Source organism: Aedes albopictus, chromosome 3, assembly GCF_035046485.1.
Source record: "Aedes albopictus strain Foshan chromosome 3, AalbF5, whole genome shotgun sequence".
Taxonomy (NCBI): Eukaryota; Metazoa; Arthropoda; class Insecta; order Diptera; family Culicidae; genus Aedes; species Aedes albopictus.
The window spans coordinates 176,229,973-176,247,745 of record NC_085138.1 but is presented as its reverse complement, the minus strand read 5'-3'; the positions used below and the strand labels follow the sequence as shown (position 1 = coordinate 176,247,745).

The window sequence follows — 17,773 nt, the reverse complement described above, 5'->3', positions numbered from 1 at the left end:
AGCGACAGAGATAGCAATGAAAAAATGGGTATTCTGACGCGAGCGTGTAGAGTAGTTTTCAACGAGCGTGTTCGATATAATCAATTTTGGGTAAAATGGACAGAAAAAAATAGGTCTTTTGAATTTTTTGTGTACATCCACTTTTGGGTAATGTAAATCACTCAAAATAGGTAGTTTTGGTTTTGCGTGTATAGTGAATGTTTTGACATTTAAATTTTCGATATTTTCGTCGATATTTTCCAGCTGTCAAAGTCGCTCGTCGGTCTTTTCGTTCATGTGTGCTTCTAGCATCAGCATTTTGTAAAATCTGTAATTCGCTGCTAAACAGTTAGAATATTGCTTAAAACAAGTGAATTTACTCAGAAACTAATCACAAAATGGTAGGTTTTCTAATTATTGCAAGATTTCCCAAAAATATTTTGAATTCTGTTCGATTTTGCAAGTGAAAAATATGCGAATAGTGTTCACACGGAAACATGCTGTCCGTCGTTCCCGTTGTTCCGCTGTGTGACCAAATGTTTCTTCAAATTAATTTTGTAGGGTATTTTAACCAATAGTGGACCCCTTAGTAGCTGAAAATTGTTCTGATCATTAAAACAGTATGATATTCCAATTAAATTGCCCCTGTCAACGTTTGCACAGCAAGTTCTATGTCTTTCCTGCACATTGCACACAAAAACCTTACCAAACCACCCTATATTTCCCATAAAATAATCATTTCAAATCTGGCTCAAATTATCCTATAGTGGTCCCCCCGGGGTCCACTATAGGATTGTTGGGGTCCACTATAGGATAAATCGTATTCTCTTACCATGTTAAAACGGAGACAATAGTGGACCCCCTTGGATTTAACCAATAGTGGTCCCCCAGATTTGTTTACATTTACAAATTTGTTCAAAAAATCAAATTATTGCTTTCCAGCGTAGCTCCACCACTTGTAACTACTGGCTAGGAACATGATCCATTGTCTCCCGGTGGAAGTTCACCGGTAAAAACAGATTTAAGCAGTAAAATTAGGAAACATATAAGGGGGTCCACTATAGGTAAGGGGTCCACTATTGGCTAAAATACCCTATTATAAATTTCTCCTTGCGTTACGAATTGTTTTCATATAATAAAAAAAATTGTGTTTATATCTCAGAATTGTGAATCAGAGTACCAAAATTCTCGCTTTTCAATATTTCTAAACAGAATATTCCGGAAAAATTGAAATGGTGTGGGCGCACCTACACTACTACACCACAACTTCATGTATTTTACGCAAAAAAAAAAAAAAAAATGATTCACCGCTGGTGCTTTTTAAACCGGCAACTTCGTGGTTGTCAATGATTTTAATTTCCGTTTCTATACTTTTTAGCAACCACAAATTGTTCTGTTGAAGGAAGGCACTGACACCTCTCAGGGAAAGCCTCAGCTGATATCCAACATCAACGCCTGCCAATCGATCGTAGATGCTGTAAGTACCTTTCGTGAATTAATATATCATTGTTGTATATATACCCAAGTATATAGTGATTTACTTAGGACACTACCCGTAATTGGGTGCGGTACCATTTGGGCAGGAAAAGGGTCCTATTTTATGCCCTTTCCGCTTATAACTAGATACGTTTTATGCCAATTTACTGGCTCTAAATGTGCCGTGGCTCCCGACCAAATAGTTCGGCGCTCTACATATGTTTTGATATAAAACGATGGGGAATTTAGAAGCTAATTCTTACTTTAATTTTATTATTGTTAGCACTAAGTTGCTGTCGGAAGTAACTTCATTGACTTCCGCTGCATTTCCTATGCGTTAAACATAACGTCGGAAGTAGTGTGCTGTATAGAGCATCAGATTTATTATACAGCGCACTACTTCCGACGTTATGTTTAACGCATAGGAAAGCCAGCGGAAGTCAATGAAGTTACTTCCGACACCAATTTGGTGCTAAATCCACAATAACACTTACATATAGACCTAGTACTCTTACTCTTACTTAGTAGTCAGATTTTTTTTTTGTACAATCAGCTTATGGCGTAATTTACAAGATGGACATTTCTATTTCCATCGCACTGATATGGATGAAAAATAATCGTTTATGCGCTACAATAAGTGAGCAAACATATGGATAAGTTCTATTACGATTTCCCTTAGAAGCAACGGGTTCAAACCGATATGCTTCCATTGGTTGAATGTTTTGAAATACCTACTTAGTTCTGAACACATCTCTCTTCTTGTTGCATAACAAACTCATAATCATGTTAAGAACCCTCATACACACGGAGAGACCAAACTACCCAAAAGTGAGTTCTTTCCACCCAACTTCGGGGTTGCGTGTGTCAAGCCAATTTTGACTTGATGGAATCGATGTTTTTGTTGGGTTGTTCCCGCTTGCTTCCATGTGAAAAAAATACCTAATTTTAAGTTTTTTCCACCCAACCGAAATTTTGACTAGGTTGTATTCACTCAAATTTGAGTACTGTGCTAGAAACTCAGTGTTGGCTTGACGCACGGAACTGCAAAAGTTGGGTTGTTTCTCTCTTCACTCTGACAACAATAGAAAGAGCGCATGAAAAGGGAGATGAAAAAGAACTCAAAATTGAGTTTAAAAGTACCTAATTTTGATTTTTTCAGATCTTCACGTTGATCGGTTCAGTAGGTTTCGATGTAATGACAGACAGACTGACAGTCAGAAATTTATTTTACCAAAACAATCTCCCCCTTCCCTTATCATTAATGTCAGGCAACCCGACGTCTCCACTAGACAGAAATGTCTTGCCATTTTGCTGGACAGATGTGTCATGACAGAAATGTTCTCTCGCTGTTTGCATGGAAAGCGGCGGTGTTGATCATTTCTGTTACGTTTTCTCTTTCTGGCAGCAAAATGGCAAGACATTTCTGTCTAGTGGAGACGTGGGGTTAAAGCCGCCGGACTGAAGAGGTTGCAATGTCTGCTCCCAAATTACACGGTGTATTATGAACGATGTAAGTTCTTGGATTTGCATTGGCGACTTAGTCACATGACTCTCATGCGCATCAATAAAATAAAATAAAGTTGATAAGCTTACACACTGCAAAGCAAACGACTTTTTGAGTCACCTCAGGTTTTCAATCAGTTAATACTGCTTTTACTTTTGACAGGTTCGCACAACCCTCGGTCCCCGTGGAATGGATAAGCTGATTGTCGAGAACAATGGCAAGGCGACAATCTCCAACGATGGCGCTACTATTATGAAGCTCCTCGATATTGTGCACCCAGCGGCCAAAACATTGGTGGACATCGCCAAGTCCCAGGACGCCGAGGTAGGCGATGGCACCACCAGCGTTGTGTTGCTGGCCGGTGAGTTTCTCAAGCAGTTGAAGCCATTCGTCGAGGAGGGTGTTCATCCGAGGATCATCATCAAGGCAGTGCGAAAAACGCTGAGCTTGTGTATCGCCAGGATCAATGAGTTGGCCTTCAAGATCGAAAAGCACGACAACGAAAAGCACCGTGCCTTGCTGGAGAAGTGTGCCGCCACGGCAATGAATTCCAAGCTTATCCATCAGCAGAAAGATTTCTTCTCGAAAATGGTTGTCGACGCTGTGACCACGTTGGATGTTCTTCTGCCACTGAACATGATCGGTATCAAGAAAGTGACCGGTGGTGCCCTGGAAGACTCGATGCTAATCGACGGTGTAGCTTTCAAGAAGACCTTCTCATATGCTGGATTCGAAATGCAGCCGAAATCCTATGACAATGTGAAGATCGCTCTTCTGAACATCGAGCTTGAACTGAAGGCCGAGCGCGACAATGCCGAGGTTCGTGTGGACAACGTTCAGGAGTATCAAAAGGTCGTTGATGCTGAGTGGCAGATCCTTTACGACAAATTGGAGAAAATTCACAAATCTGGGGCGCAGGTCGTTCTCTCCAAATTGCCCATTGGTGATGTGGCTACTCAATACTTTGCTGATAGGGATATGTTCTGCGCTGGGCGCGTCCAAGAAGAGGATCTCAAACGGACACTGAAGGCATGTGGAGGAGCTGTAATGACCACCGTTCAGGACATCGACGACAAGGTTCTCGGAACGTGTGCTCACTTTGAAGAACGTCAAGTCGGTGGCGAGCGGTTCAACATCTTCCAAGGTTGCCCGAATGCTAAAACGTGTACCCTGATTCTGCGTGGCGGTGCTGAGCAGTTCTTGGAAGAGACCGAACGGTCTCTGCACGATGCAATCATGATCGTAAGGCGCACCATTCGTAATGATTCGGTCGTAGCCGGTAAGTGAAACTTTGTTTTTTCAAAAAAGTTTTGTATTTTTTAGTGGAAGTTCGACTCATTTGCCTAAAACATATTCCAGAAGTTTTACATCAAACTATGATGCACGGCAAATTAGGTGTTTTACTTTTCCTTTTGTCACGTAATGAACAAATGGGATGTTGTGAACTAGTGATGCACTGAATATTCGGGTCGAGTATCAGCTAATTAAATTATTCTTGCTTTTCTCTTTGCCGTAACATCTCAACTGAGACATCATCTGCTTTTTAGCTTGTGTTTCAATGTTGTATGAGTATTCAACCCACAGTTATTTATCTGAGAGCTACCTTTGCTAAATGACCTTTTTACTTATTTACTACTGAATTCCCCAGGAAATCAATGAAATTGCCAGTGCGAAAAATTCCTGCTTCGACCGGGAATACGTCACCCACAGCATATGATATTGTTAAATATTCACGCTTTTACCAGTTTGATTATATGGATCTTTACTGAGTATTCGTTTAGCTGTAGCCGAGAGCAGCCAAAGCGAAGCGTGTTTTGTGCTTGTCATCGTCATTTGTTTCGATCGACATCATAAGCGGACCCCACACGAGCATCAATACTTCAATATAGGAACTTTATGTCACAATTTTCATCAAACCTTCAGCTTAATCGAAAGATTTTCCAAAAGTACATTGAGGAGTTTGACGGAAATTTCGACAAAAGGTACCGATATTGAAATATTGATGCTCGTGTGGGACTCTCTAAAGACTCAGTGTATAAAAATCATATTTTTACATATTTTTATGAAATATTTTGTGTTACTTCGCCAACTTTGCGTTTGAGGAATCCCCGGTCAACCAACTGGAATCTCTTTACCGATTTGGTTGCAGCCAAGTTTCACGAATACTCACCATCCATTGACACTCCAAGTGGTATAGATGATGCCGTTGATACTACAACAACCGTCATCATGGAAGCTTTTGAATGAGCTTGCCCTCTGTGATCTGTGAAGACCACAAAAGGAATCCCTTGGTGGAACTCTGATCTAGAGAAGCTCAGGAAACAATGTAGAAATAGTTGGAACAGACGACGTTCGGCTGGATCGGAGGCTTTAGGTCGGCTCGCCAGGCCTACCAGAAAGCTCTTCGGTCTGCTGAACGATCCGGCTGGAAAAAACCTTTGTACAAATGTTTCCAGTTTGAGAGAAGTCAGTCGGTTAAACAAAATCCTTGCGAAATCTAAGGATTTCGAGTGAACAAACTTCGTTTGCCAAATGGCGATTTTACTTCCCCTGATGAGGATATTCTGGAATTCTTATTCAGCACACATTTCCCCGGATGTACGAAAAAGCTTGTAATTAATTAGAAGGCACATAATGTTTCTAGCTGACACATCTACACCTTCCGGAGCGATGTTGAAGAGTAGGCATGAGTGTCCGACACCTTGCCGCAGTCCCCGGCGAAATTCGAATGAACTGGATAATTCACCCGAAACCCTTGCGTAGTTTTTCACACCGTTCATCGTTGCTTTAATAAGTCTAGTCAGCTTCCCAGGAAAGCCGTTTTCGTCCATGATTTTCTATAGCGCTGTGTGGTGGATGTTATCGTATGCCGCTTCGAATTCGATGAACAGGTTGATGCGTTGGGACCTGGTGTTCACGGCATTTCTGGAAGATATGCCATACGGCGAAGATCTGATCCGTTGTCGACCGGCCGTCGATGAAGCCGGCTTGATAACTTCCACCGAACTTATTCGTCTTAGGTGACAGACAACGGAAGATGATCTGGGATAGCTCTTTGTAGGCAGCATTCGAAATGGTGATCGCTCTGAAGTTCTCACATTCCAAATGGTCGCCTTTCTTGTAAATGGGGTAGATAACCCCTTTTCTTTCATTCGTAGTGCAAAATAAAATGCTTTTTTTTGTGTTAGGAGGATAGAAAAGACATGAAACAAAGGGGATGCGTGTTAAATAGCCATATTCTAATGAAAGCATATGCTCCCAAAGCACCTAAGCTTAGGGTGGCCATCTTGCCCCATAACCCGCTACCCTCTTCCAGGGTATATTTTCCTATTTCCCTGTTGTTATCCCCATCTTATTCCTTATGCCCTCCCGTTTCCCTCAGAGAGATGTTGAAATAGGTCTTTATTATGGCGATTGCCCAAATGTCCCAAATAAAGGATAACGTACTTCTGAAGCCGACCCGTTTGCAACTCACTTAATTTTAACGGAAATTGAACATGTACACATTCAAGTCTAACGAAATCATTTCAATTGCCTCGTCTAAACCCGCGATTAATGTGAGTTGATTTCAAGTCATCAATCAAATGAAATCAATTCAATTTAGTTTGTTTACGCACCGGGCGAATTGAACAATACTTGCTTCTACTGAGATGCATTCAAGAGCAGTCAAGTGGGAATTCAAATGGTTCTCCCAGTCTAAACACATTTAATTCGATTGAACATTCTTACAGAGTTTTCAAGTCAGATTCTCGTTTCATTTGAGCAGTGCAAACCAGGCATTAGGGGGCTCCCTTAACCTACTATACAGTTAAACGATATTTTTCAATAGTTCCCATTTTAACATTTCCAAATTTTGCAAAAAAAAAGGACGGACTAGTAATGGGGTCAGTGTATTACAGTAAAAAGTATTCAATTGAGCTTTTCCTTGTATTTCTTTTACAGGTGGCGGCGCCATTGAAATGGAGCTATCGAAAATGCTACGTGATTATTCGCGAACAATTGCCGGCAAGGAACAGCTGTTGATTGGTGCACTGGCTAAAGCTCTGGAGATCATTCCTCGTCAACTGTGCGATAATGCCGGTTTTGATGCTACCAATATTTTGAACAAACTACGACAGAAGCATGCTCAAGGTGAGATAATTTCAACAATTTTCGACTATTTCAGCTGCTCCCTTTGTGTGATAGTAGTTCAAAAATTAAAAATTGTCTGGTGTATAAACGAGTACTGCTTTCTTTCATTTACCTTGTATTGTTTTGTAAATTCATTAATTTATTTTTCAATGTCGTCCTTCAGGTTGTCAATGGTATGGAGTGGACATTCTCAAAGAACACATTGCGGACAACTTTGAAGCATTCGTCTGGGAACCGTCTGTAATCAAAATCAACGCATTAACAGCTGCCTGCGAAGCTTGTTGCATGATCCTTTCGGTAGACGAAACCATCAAGAGTCCCAAATCCGGCGGCGGTGAAATGCCACAAGCTCCTATGGGGCGCGGCATGGGACGTCCTTTCTAAAGGAAATAAATAGAACTATCTATTTAAGCTCAGTTTGTAGCGTCTTCTAAACTTAAATCGTCGTATCTTTACTTTTTATTTGAATCACATCAAAACGGATCGCTCCCATCTTATCTTAGACACCCTAATGCTTTAGCATCAAATATCGTTTGTTAATATCCTTCAGTGTTTCTTTCATACATACTCAAGTGCATTGCATTGTATTAACATATTTCTAACGTACGCTTTATCACCAGTAACGGCTTTGAAAAATAAACAACAAACACATTGAAAAACAGTAATCATAAAATAAAACGGAATCGCGCATATTGATGATTGCACATTTTCTGAACAACCCTTGTTTATTTTTTGTCTGAAACTTTGTATTTCATGATGACACCCCATCCCCTTCAAACACTTTTAGTTGACCCTTCACCAATAGCGAACCCGTTTAAAATAATCCTACATTACCAGTTCAAATTTGTATTTCATCGGTGAATTTACTAGAACAGTAAATATAAAGAAGATCGCCCTGAGACCTGGGACTAAAAAAGGTTTTGGAAACCCACCCGGGTAGACGACCGCGGCTTGGACGAGTTGTCTGGGGTTTTTAAGCTGGTACTCTTCCAGAACCGAGCAGTCCCAGCCCCAAATTAGAGTCTTATTGGATCCGTCGCCCAGAGCAGGAATCGATACCTCGCCCCATTACATCATGCGTGTGCAATATGCCTGTCCACCTTTTCAAAAATGTTCTCTGATTCTCAAGTCCACCCCCATATATTGATTGGCAACCTAAAAGAAGTAACTGGTCAAAATTTCTGCCAAATCCATTGAAATTAAGAGTTGCGTCAAATCAATTTTGTGTTTTCCGGCTATTTTTGATCTTCAAAAAATCATAACTACACTAAAACTTGTCAAAACTTAATTCTCTCGGCACAAATTGAAAGCTATACTTGTTTGCTACAAATTCTCCGAACAACGTTTACCAATAAAATTGAAGGAAAAATTTGTAATTATCACATTTGTAATAAGAAAAACCTTAACAAATTGATTTTTTGATTGATTTTGTTCTGGAACACCCTAATATACTTAATAAGTTGGATTTTTTTAAAACGGCATCAAATTCTCTAATATTTTTTGGTTATTTACTTCTTTGATACCAATGAATGCTGTAGGAGTTGAGCAAAAATTACCCAAAATTCGTGAAAGCCAAATGTGTCCTAAAAACTAGCTTTTTGGGGGCAATCATGCTTTGGCGCGCAGAAAGTGGGATCGCGTCAGCACTGATATTGATAGCCAACACCTGTCAACACGCATGTTTGTTGACACCCGTGGTAGGGTGTAGCCAAGGCAAGCTACAAGGAAGCAAAGCTACTACGTTCAGTACAATTTCGCGCCACAGCGTGATTGCCTCCAATTTGGAGGCTCCAAAAAGCTAGTTTTTGGGACGTCTTTGGCTTTCCCGAATTTTAATATTTTTTGTTCAATTCCTACAGCATATTGATGTCAAAGAAGGCAAATAACCAAAAAGCATTAGAGAATCTGATGCCGTTTTAAAATATCTAACTTATTACGCATATTAGGATGTTCCAGAGCAAAATCTATTAAAAAATCAACTTTTTAAGGTTTTTCTGATAACAAATGGGATAATTACGCGAGCAGGGAATGAGAACTAATTGAAAACAAATTGAGTTATTTTGATATCACGAATTTTGATAACAAAGTGAGTTTTCATTTTGTATGACTTAAGTGTTAACATAACAAAAACGATAACAAAATAATGTACTGGAATATCTAATTGAAATCAGAATGAGTTCTCTTTGATAACAAATTGATATCTCATTTTGTTATCCACAATTTACGATTTGATATTTCTCAGGGAGTTATCAAATCTATAGGGTAATAACTAAAAATTAATAACAAATTTAGTATTCATTTTGATATTTTATTAGGCATTAATTTATATGAATAAGTAAAAATTTAAATAAGATTTTATTTCAAATTCAGTAGAATCTCGTGATTGTAAATTTGTTTTGTTTGATACGATATCATTAGAATATGACCCCTATTAATGTCGTAGTATTATCGATTTTAACATTAACATTTCATCAACAGTCATTTCTAACACAAAGGAAAATTGTAAGGAAATCGGATATGGTATCCTCATTAGACTGGGTCAACAAAGTCGATTTTTTGGAACAAAGCTTTTTCGATTCCTTTTAGCGTCCAAAACAACTGTGCAAAATTTGGGAACGATTGGCTGCTTCCCCGTATTCCGCATTGCGATTGAAATTTGTATAGAATTTAGTATGGGAAAACGTGATTTTTTTTCATTTTTCTCATAAATTGAAATTTTTCGTCTAAAACGATATACACTCCCGTTCAAAAGTTTGGGGTCACCCCCTCAAAAACATGTCATTTTTTAGGCCCATATCTCCGCCAATTTGCGTCCGATTTCAAAACCCTAGGTTTCATTCAAAAGATAATAAGTCAAAGAAACTTTGAACATGATTTAAAAGAAACTTTTTCAAAAAATTGTGTATGTAAACTTAACCCAAAGTTGCCAAATTTTCTAAAAAATGAATATAAACTTACGGCAGTGTCACTGAAAGTTGGGTCGACCAAATTTTAAGATGAGAGCGGTAATATGACCCATTTTCTATTAGCTTTCAACTGCTTTTTACAGAACTTAGCTAAAAAATCTAGAAAAAAAGATATTAAGTAAATTAATCCTTGATGTCATCGACCAAAAGTTTGGGGTCACTCCTCAATATGCTGTATCGGCCAAAAGTTTGGGGTCACTATCGTAAAACATGGAAAACGGATTTGTTGATATCTTTGTCATCTTTCATTCAATTTTAATTCTTCTTGGCTTATTTGAAACAAAATGAATGATACTTACTGCATAGACATTGAACCACACATATTTGTTGAAATTTACATACTAAAACATAACGTAAAGTTGCCTCATTTTTTGAAGCGTGGTAAAATGTGCTAACTTTACATAACATTTTTATATACAAAAATCGTTAAATACGTTAAGTTGAAGACATCAAACGTAAATATAGTTAATTATCTTTGAAATGAGCCAAAAATAATTAAAATTGAACTATAGATGACGAAGATATCACCAAATCACTTTTCCATGTTTTACGATAGTGACCCCAAACTTTTGGCCGATACAGCATATTGAGGGGTGACCCCAAACTTTTGGTCGATGACATCAAGGATTAACTTACTTAATATCTTTTTTTCTAGATTTTTTAGCTAAGTTCTGTAAAAAGCAGTTGAAAGCTAATAGAAAATGGGTCATATAACCGCTCTCATCTTAAAATTTGGTCGACCCAACTTCCAGCGACACTGCCGTAAGTTTATATTCATTTTTTAGAAAATTTGGCAACTTTAAGTTAAGTTTACATACAAATTTTTTTGAAAAAGTTTCTTTTAAATCATGTTCAAAGTTTCTTTGACTTATTATCTTTTGAATGAAACCTAGGGTTTTGAAATCGCACGCAAATTGGCGGAGATATGGGCCTAAAAAAATGACATGTTTTTGAGGGGTGACCCCAAACTTTAGAACGGGAGTGTAACTAATGACGTTGAAGTATATCCTAAGATATGCTGAAAAACTTTGCCGAAGACCACAAAATGATCCGACACTTGTGAAAAAAGTTATAACGTACAGATTACACGGTGGTGCTTAACAATTAACATGTAAAGGAATAACATCAATAATAAAATCTCAATTTTTGGCCTAAGTTACCAGGCGAATAACTTTTTTCATAAGCGTCGGATCATTTTGCGGTCTTCAGCAAAGATTTTCGGCATATCCTAGGCTATATTTTAACGTCATTAGTTACATGGTACTAGGCAAAATAATTCAACTTATGAGTAAAATGCAAAAAAGTACGTTATCCCATACTAACTTCCATACAAATTTCAATCGCAATGCGGAATACGGGGACGTAACCAATCGCTCCCAAATTTTGCACAGTTGTTTTGGACGCAAATACACCTAAACCTTGATTTACGTAGCGAAAAATAATTCTACCGGCAAAATAATGATCAAAATACACATTTTTATATTTTTGTACACTTCTCCTAATCACGAAGATGTTAATGTAAAACTGTTGAGTTTGCTCATTGTCTTAGCGGTAGAATTTTTTGTCGCTCAGCCAAGCATGGACGTATAAAAAGGACAAGGTGTATAGATTGAAAAAGCTTTGTTCCGGATTGATACGATCAAATTTAAAGTTTCTCCATACAACGTTGACCCACTCTAATCCTCATAGATATCCAGTATAATTCAACTAAATGGTTATGGATGATGTACATTGAAGTGACAAAGAAAAGTAAATTTGAAGTCAAATGACAACTGCACGTAATATTTTTGTATAATTACATTTCAGCTTTTCCTTCTGATTATAATGCACTGCAGTAAAACAAATGTGGGAGGTGTTCACTACATCCCAGAGGCAAAGGCATCGGGACTCAAATTGAATGACATCGAGCAACGAATTGAGTCACATTCGGCCTCTCAGCTCTTTCCCTCGTTACCCGAGAAAAAATGATGACATTGAAAAAATAAGGAATTCGATTGGAAAAATATTTACTACATTAATTCTATCGGGTTTGGCATAGTCTTTTGGCATAATGATCAAATTTCATAATCTGGCAGAACATTCGTTTGGCAAAATGGCCGTTTGGCATAACAATAAATTAAATGGCATTCATCATTTCCATGTATGATAAATATCTGTGTTATTTTCAAAAATGTTTCAAACATCTCGGGATTCATAATATTGGTACGGAGCTACAATGAATCCTTTTTCACGCAAAAAAACTTTATAAAGGTAAAATATGTGACCTTCGACAGTAGAATGACCGCGAATTACTTCGGTTGGCCTTATCCAACTTCATTTGTCTTTAAGTTAGAATTATGCCAAATGAACAATATGCCAATTGGCTATAATGCCAAATGACTTTATGCCAAACGACCTAAAGTGTGAGAAAATTTTGAGTATAGACTGTTTCAGAAATTATAAATACACTAACGATTGAATGCCATTTCAATTTGAGCACAATATCCAAAAAGTTTCTTCTAGCTCTTATAGTATACATTCTAATGAAGCAAATAATACCAATTTTGTTGATGTTTCTTGTAAAAGTTTAAAAAATGGGGCTCTGTAAACTAGATGATTAAAATTTGAAGTTACACAAAGTGGTCAAAAATGTAGCGTAATAGAAAAGAAAAAAAATCTCACAAATAAATAATTCTATTTCCAAACACAATGAAAATTACAGTTTCGATAAGAAAATATATGTCTCGATTGGATAAAACAATTTTTGCTAGAATATTTGATCAAGAACCATCATTACGGGCATTCTCAATGCATTGTTGTTTCAAATTTCTCAACAACTCATGTGGCAACAAACGTTTACAAACGAGTCTTATTTACTGCTTACTGGGTTTGTTTTTATGGTATGACAAGCTATGCCATCTGAAGGATCAAATTAGATGAAAAAATAAATTAGTTAAAATTAGATGTGTTCAGGAAAGCTAAACAACTGTGTAGTTCTTATGTTTCGATGAAAACCTTAAAAAATAAGAAACTTGATGTCAGAAAAAAAAGTTGTGCAAATGACTTTATCGATTTCTCCCAGGTTAAAGGCATTTTTTTGACAACTTGTGGAGAAAACGAATATGATAAAAAGTTAGATAACATCTTTTGAAAAAACACCTTTGTGCGAATGGAAATGTGGAGAAATAAGTTAATTGATAGAGAATTCGATTGTTCTTCTAAAAATCATGACAATTGAAAGGAAATACAAAAATGTGGATCACCATATGCTGTGTTCTAAAAGAAGTTGGTTGAAATTATCAGAACAGTTCATTTTATTTAATAAACAAAGTGTATTTATAATTTCTGAAACAGTCTATACTGTGGAACTCTCATTATTCTCATACGAAAGTGTGAATAGTGCAGTTTTCAAAAAATATAGAATTGGAGAAATAAAAATCAAACTTCAAAATATTCGGCAATATGTTTAGTTCAAAATAATTAATATAGGGGAACTTTTGTATTTACTCTGGGCAGTTTTATTCTCTTCGTTATGGAAGGCTTTTTGAAACCTGTTGAATTCAACGTTGGCCTCAAATCTTTCCCAACCAAGTTGAGCTATACGACCAAGTTTCAAGCAATTTGGCCGATGAAAAACCCCGCATAACGAAGAGAACAACACTGCCGATAATTACCAGTTACCCTAAAAAGACTTATTAAACCAATTTAAATCAATAGCATGACCATTACCCAGAATCAGCAATTGCAAATTATGTCAATATGGAAGTACAATACTCAGGTAGATTTAACAAATATTTTGTGAATATAATTGATGTTTAATATGCTTTATTATATTAAACCTAGTATTAAACCTATTTTTGATTTTTGAAATCAAATCTTGTTAACATCGAGTTTTTGAAATGATAACAAAATGATATCTCAATTTGATATGAAATAAAAAACAATTCGGAACAAAAACTTGTTTTGATTTCATTTTGTTATCAGTAACAAAATGAGTTATCAATTTGTTATAGGTTTGTTCTCATTCCCTGCTCGGGGTATGTTTCCTTCAATTTTATTGGCACACGTTGTTCGGAAAAGTTGTAGCAAACAAGTATATCTTTAAATTTGTGCCGAAAGAATTAAGTTTTGACAAGATTTAGTGTAATTACGATTTTTTGAAGTTCAGAAATAGTCGAAAAACGCGAAATTGATTTGATGCACCTCTTAATTTTAATGGATTTGGCAGAAGTTTTGACCAGTTACTTCTTTTAGGTTGCCAATCAAAATATGGGGGTGGACTTGAGAATCATGTTATGTCCAGAGTCATGTACGAGTAATACACTGACATAAATTTTGTTTGATGAATTCGTTCGATCAGCTTCTCAAAGTTTTCAATTACCAATGGATTCAGCGCCTCACAGCGGATGAGGAGCCTTAACCGTATAATACACAAGCACGCCTTTAGACGGGGTATAGTTTGAGCATTTTTGTAATTTTTACTTTGTGGACAATCATTTTTTTTATATTTTTGGCTGATATTTAGGACTGTTCTGTATATCTCAGAATGATTTTTGGTATCTTCCAAAGCGTTTTACATTTTGTAAAAATCATTTAAAAACCTTTCAGAAACCATAGAATATTTTGTAATGAATCGCCACAATTAATCCATTTTAATTTTTTCCCAAATCATTCTATCATAGTAAAAAAGTTTAATGAAGTCAAATACACTCTAAAGTTGTCAATGAAAAATAAAATAAATAAAAGTATTTCAACAAAAATCATAAAATCTCAAAATGTTTTCATCTAAAAAAATCCGTATCCCGAATTTGCTTTCAGGAAAAATATAAAAGTGTGGGGATGTTCAAAAATAAAAAAATAGAAAAATCAAAAACCGAAATTAACAAAATTGAGAATTTAAAAGAATCATCTTCCAAAACATGTTTAAATCGATTTTAGATGACGAAAAATGATATTTAGATCAACATAAAAAAATTGGGTATTTTTGAAAGGTCGACTGGATTCTGTCGGCGATCCTGTTGACTAGTTTATTTTATGACTTATATAATGAGCTTTGAAAAACATTTGACTTAACTTGGAATAATTATTAAGATGAAAAGTTATAGCAATTTAGTCAATTTTATGTTTTTTTGGTCCATTTTTGATATGCATCCCATTACTTTTTTCAATTGATTATCCGTTATTTTGTTACTTTCCTTCAAAACATATTAACATTCAAGGCAATTAGCGTGAATTTAAATGAACTATAATTTCCATCTCGAAGTTTGAAACTATATAATATTGATCTTTTGAATAATTTGGTTTTATTTGAGAAAATAATCTAATCATTATAATTTTCTTCCGTGTTAAGGACAAACTTGTAAGAATCTCAAAATGGCCGCCACAATGGCCGACTTTGGCACCTACTCACGATTTTGAGCGCACAAATCTCGTCGTAAACAAAACCAGCGCTTCTTATTTATTGCAAGTGAGCAAGAACAGAATAATGAAATGCACTGTTGTCTGATGTTTGCATCTTGAGATTTGTGCGTCTGAATTTCTGGTGCACTGTTCAAGCGGGATTTCAAGACGTTTGTCCTTAAGAATTTTAAGTTGTCAAAAGTTTTTCGTAGCTCATATAAGTCAATAATGCTTAAATTTTCATTGCATTCGGTTAATTGCATTCGGAGGCAGGGATGCCAGATGATTTTTCCAAAAATCTGTATCAGGATTTTAGAAAATCTGTATATGTCTGTATTTTGAAACTGTGACTGAAAGCCAAAAAAACACCAAGTTTCCGTAAATCCTGTCAGACCCCGTTACAAATCTGTGGGTTCAACATGTAAACAACATGTTTGTGTCCCGAATTTCGCATGAACATTTCTATTTGCAGTAAGTTTTTAATAAACGGTGTAAATAGCAGAATATTATGGTTTTGAATAGTAAAATAAATATGTCAATTCTTAATAATTCTGAACTTTTACGTCGCCGGATTTCTGTGAAAATTTCTCCAGGGATTCTTCCAAGAATTTTCATTGGAACTTTCCTGGGAGTTTCTCAAAAAATACCCTGAAACTGGTTCACGGGTTCCACAGAAATTATATTCGAAAATCCTTATGGGATTCTTTAAAGGATTAAATAGAAAATTCCTTCGGGGATTGCTACATAAGCTATGCTTGTATATTTTAATATATGTATTTTTTTGAAATATTTTTGGGGAAATTCCCCCAAATTTTTTTCAGAAGTTTTTCTATAGCATTTCTCCAAAAAAATATCAATGAATTTCTCCAGGGGTTTCTCCATGAATTTATTCTCACGTATGTTGAAAAGATGCAATTCCAGGAGATATTTTTCTTTAATGAACATTTAGAGATTCTATCAGAAATTTAGAAACTTTCAGTTTGTATGAAGAACTAGTATAAGTTAAAATACACAAAAATAGAGAGATTATGAAAAATAATCTTCAAGAACCATTCCAGAAATTTTTGCTTGAATTTCTACCTAAAGGATTACTCCATTTTTTCAGAAATTTTCTCGGGATTTTTTTTGGAAATCCCTCAAGAAATTCTCGAAAGATTTTTCTGTAAAGTTCCTCCAGGAGTTTATCCAACAGTTCCTTGAAGTATTCCTCTAGGCATTGCTTTGGAATTGTTCAGACCTTTCTTCAGGGATTTTTTTTCATTTTTTTCCAAAAAATTTTCTCAACAATTAGTTCTGCAGAAATTGTTGAGAGAATCTTTTGGAACTACTAATAAGCTTTATTCAAAGATTTTTTTCTAGAAATGTTTCGAAGTACATATCTTTGTGTCTCCAGTTCTTGTAGGTTTCTCAAAGATTCCTTGAAAAAAATCTCTTTTTCGATTTTTTATTGGTTCTATAAAATATTCTTCCAAGAAATCTCTTCATAAACTGCACGAGTTTTTTTACGATGAATCCTTCAGAAGTACCTCCAGCAGTTCTTGCAAGGATTCCTTCAGAAAATCCTCCAGGAAATCTTTAGAAACTCATTGAAGGATTTCTTAAAACATCCACAACTACTTTTGTCTGCAATGTCTGCATTTTTTAAAAAGATTTCTTAGAAATTCCCCCACGGATTTCCCAGGAATCACTACAGAAATTTCACAAGGATTCATTTCATTTTTTCTAAAAAAACTATGAAGGAGTTTCTGCAGGAATCACTGAACGAATTTCTTTGAATATGTCTTCACATACGAATTTCTAAAGAAATATAAGCAGAAAATTCTGAAAGAAATCTAACTCTTAAGTAAAGAAAAGTTAGTTTCTTTTAACTTAATCGGGTTAAATACTGTGCCTTTAAATTCCACTAAGAATTTGCATCCTTTGACAGATACGTATTACGACCTGAACTGTAAGGTCGTCTTCGGTATCTCGTACTTGACTCGACTTCAGTCAAGTCCAGTCGAGTCAAGTGCTGAAGACACTGAAGACGACCTTACAGTTGAGGTCGAAATACGTATCTGTCAAGGGATGCACATATTTAGTGGAGTTGAAAGGAGCAGTACTTAACCCGAATTTCTTTTTTTACATCATAGAAGAAGTACCTGGAGAAACATTTCGGGAAACCCTTGGTGGAACGCATTACACAACATTTGCAAAGATCCCAGAAATAAATTCTTCAGGAATTTCCTAAAGAATTTTCGTAGAAATTCTTTGGAAATATTCCTGAATGAATTTCTCAAAGAATCCGTGGAGATATCAATGGAGTTATCCGTCGACAAAAATTTTTCGATAACTGTTT

At 36.1% G+C, this 17,773-nt stretch overlaps 1 protein-coding gene across 1 annotated transcript; it reads left to right on the top strand.

Moving 5' to 3' along the window:
• The first annotated feature begins 221 nt into the window (after positions 1–221).
• LOC109403729 (T-complex protein 1 subunit eta) lies at positions 222–7,808 on the top strand. Its single transcript, XM_062843057.1, has 5 exons — positions 222–380; positions 1,358–1,456; positions 3,122–4,238; positions 6,902–7,090; positions 7,254–7,808. The coding sequence occupies exons 1-5, from the start codon at positions 378–380 to the stop codon at positions 7,472–7,474; spliced, it is 1,629 nt and encodes a 542-aa protein (XP_062699041.1). The 5' UTR covers positions 222–377; the 3' UTR covers positions 7,475–7,808.
• The last annotated feature ends 9,965 nt before the right edge of the window (positions 7,809–17,773 follow it).

Bases quoted from the DNA above. Each gene is read 5' to 3' on its own strand.
- LOC109403729 (XM_062843057.1), top strand. The intron at 1,457-3,121 runs GTAAGTACCTTT...TACTTTTGACAG, and splicing joins GCCAATCGATCGTAGATGCT to GTTCGCACAACCCTCGGTCC. The intron at 7,091-7,253 runs GTGAGATAATTT...GTCGTCCTTCAG, and splicing joins ACGACAGAAGCATGCTCAAG to GTTGTCAATGGTATGGAGTG.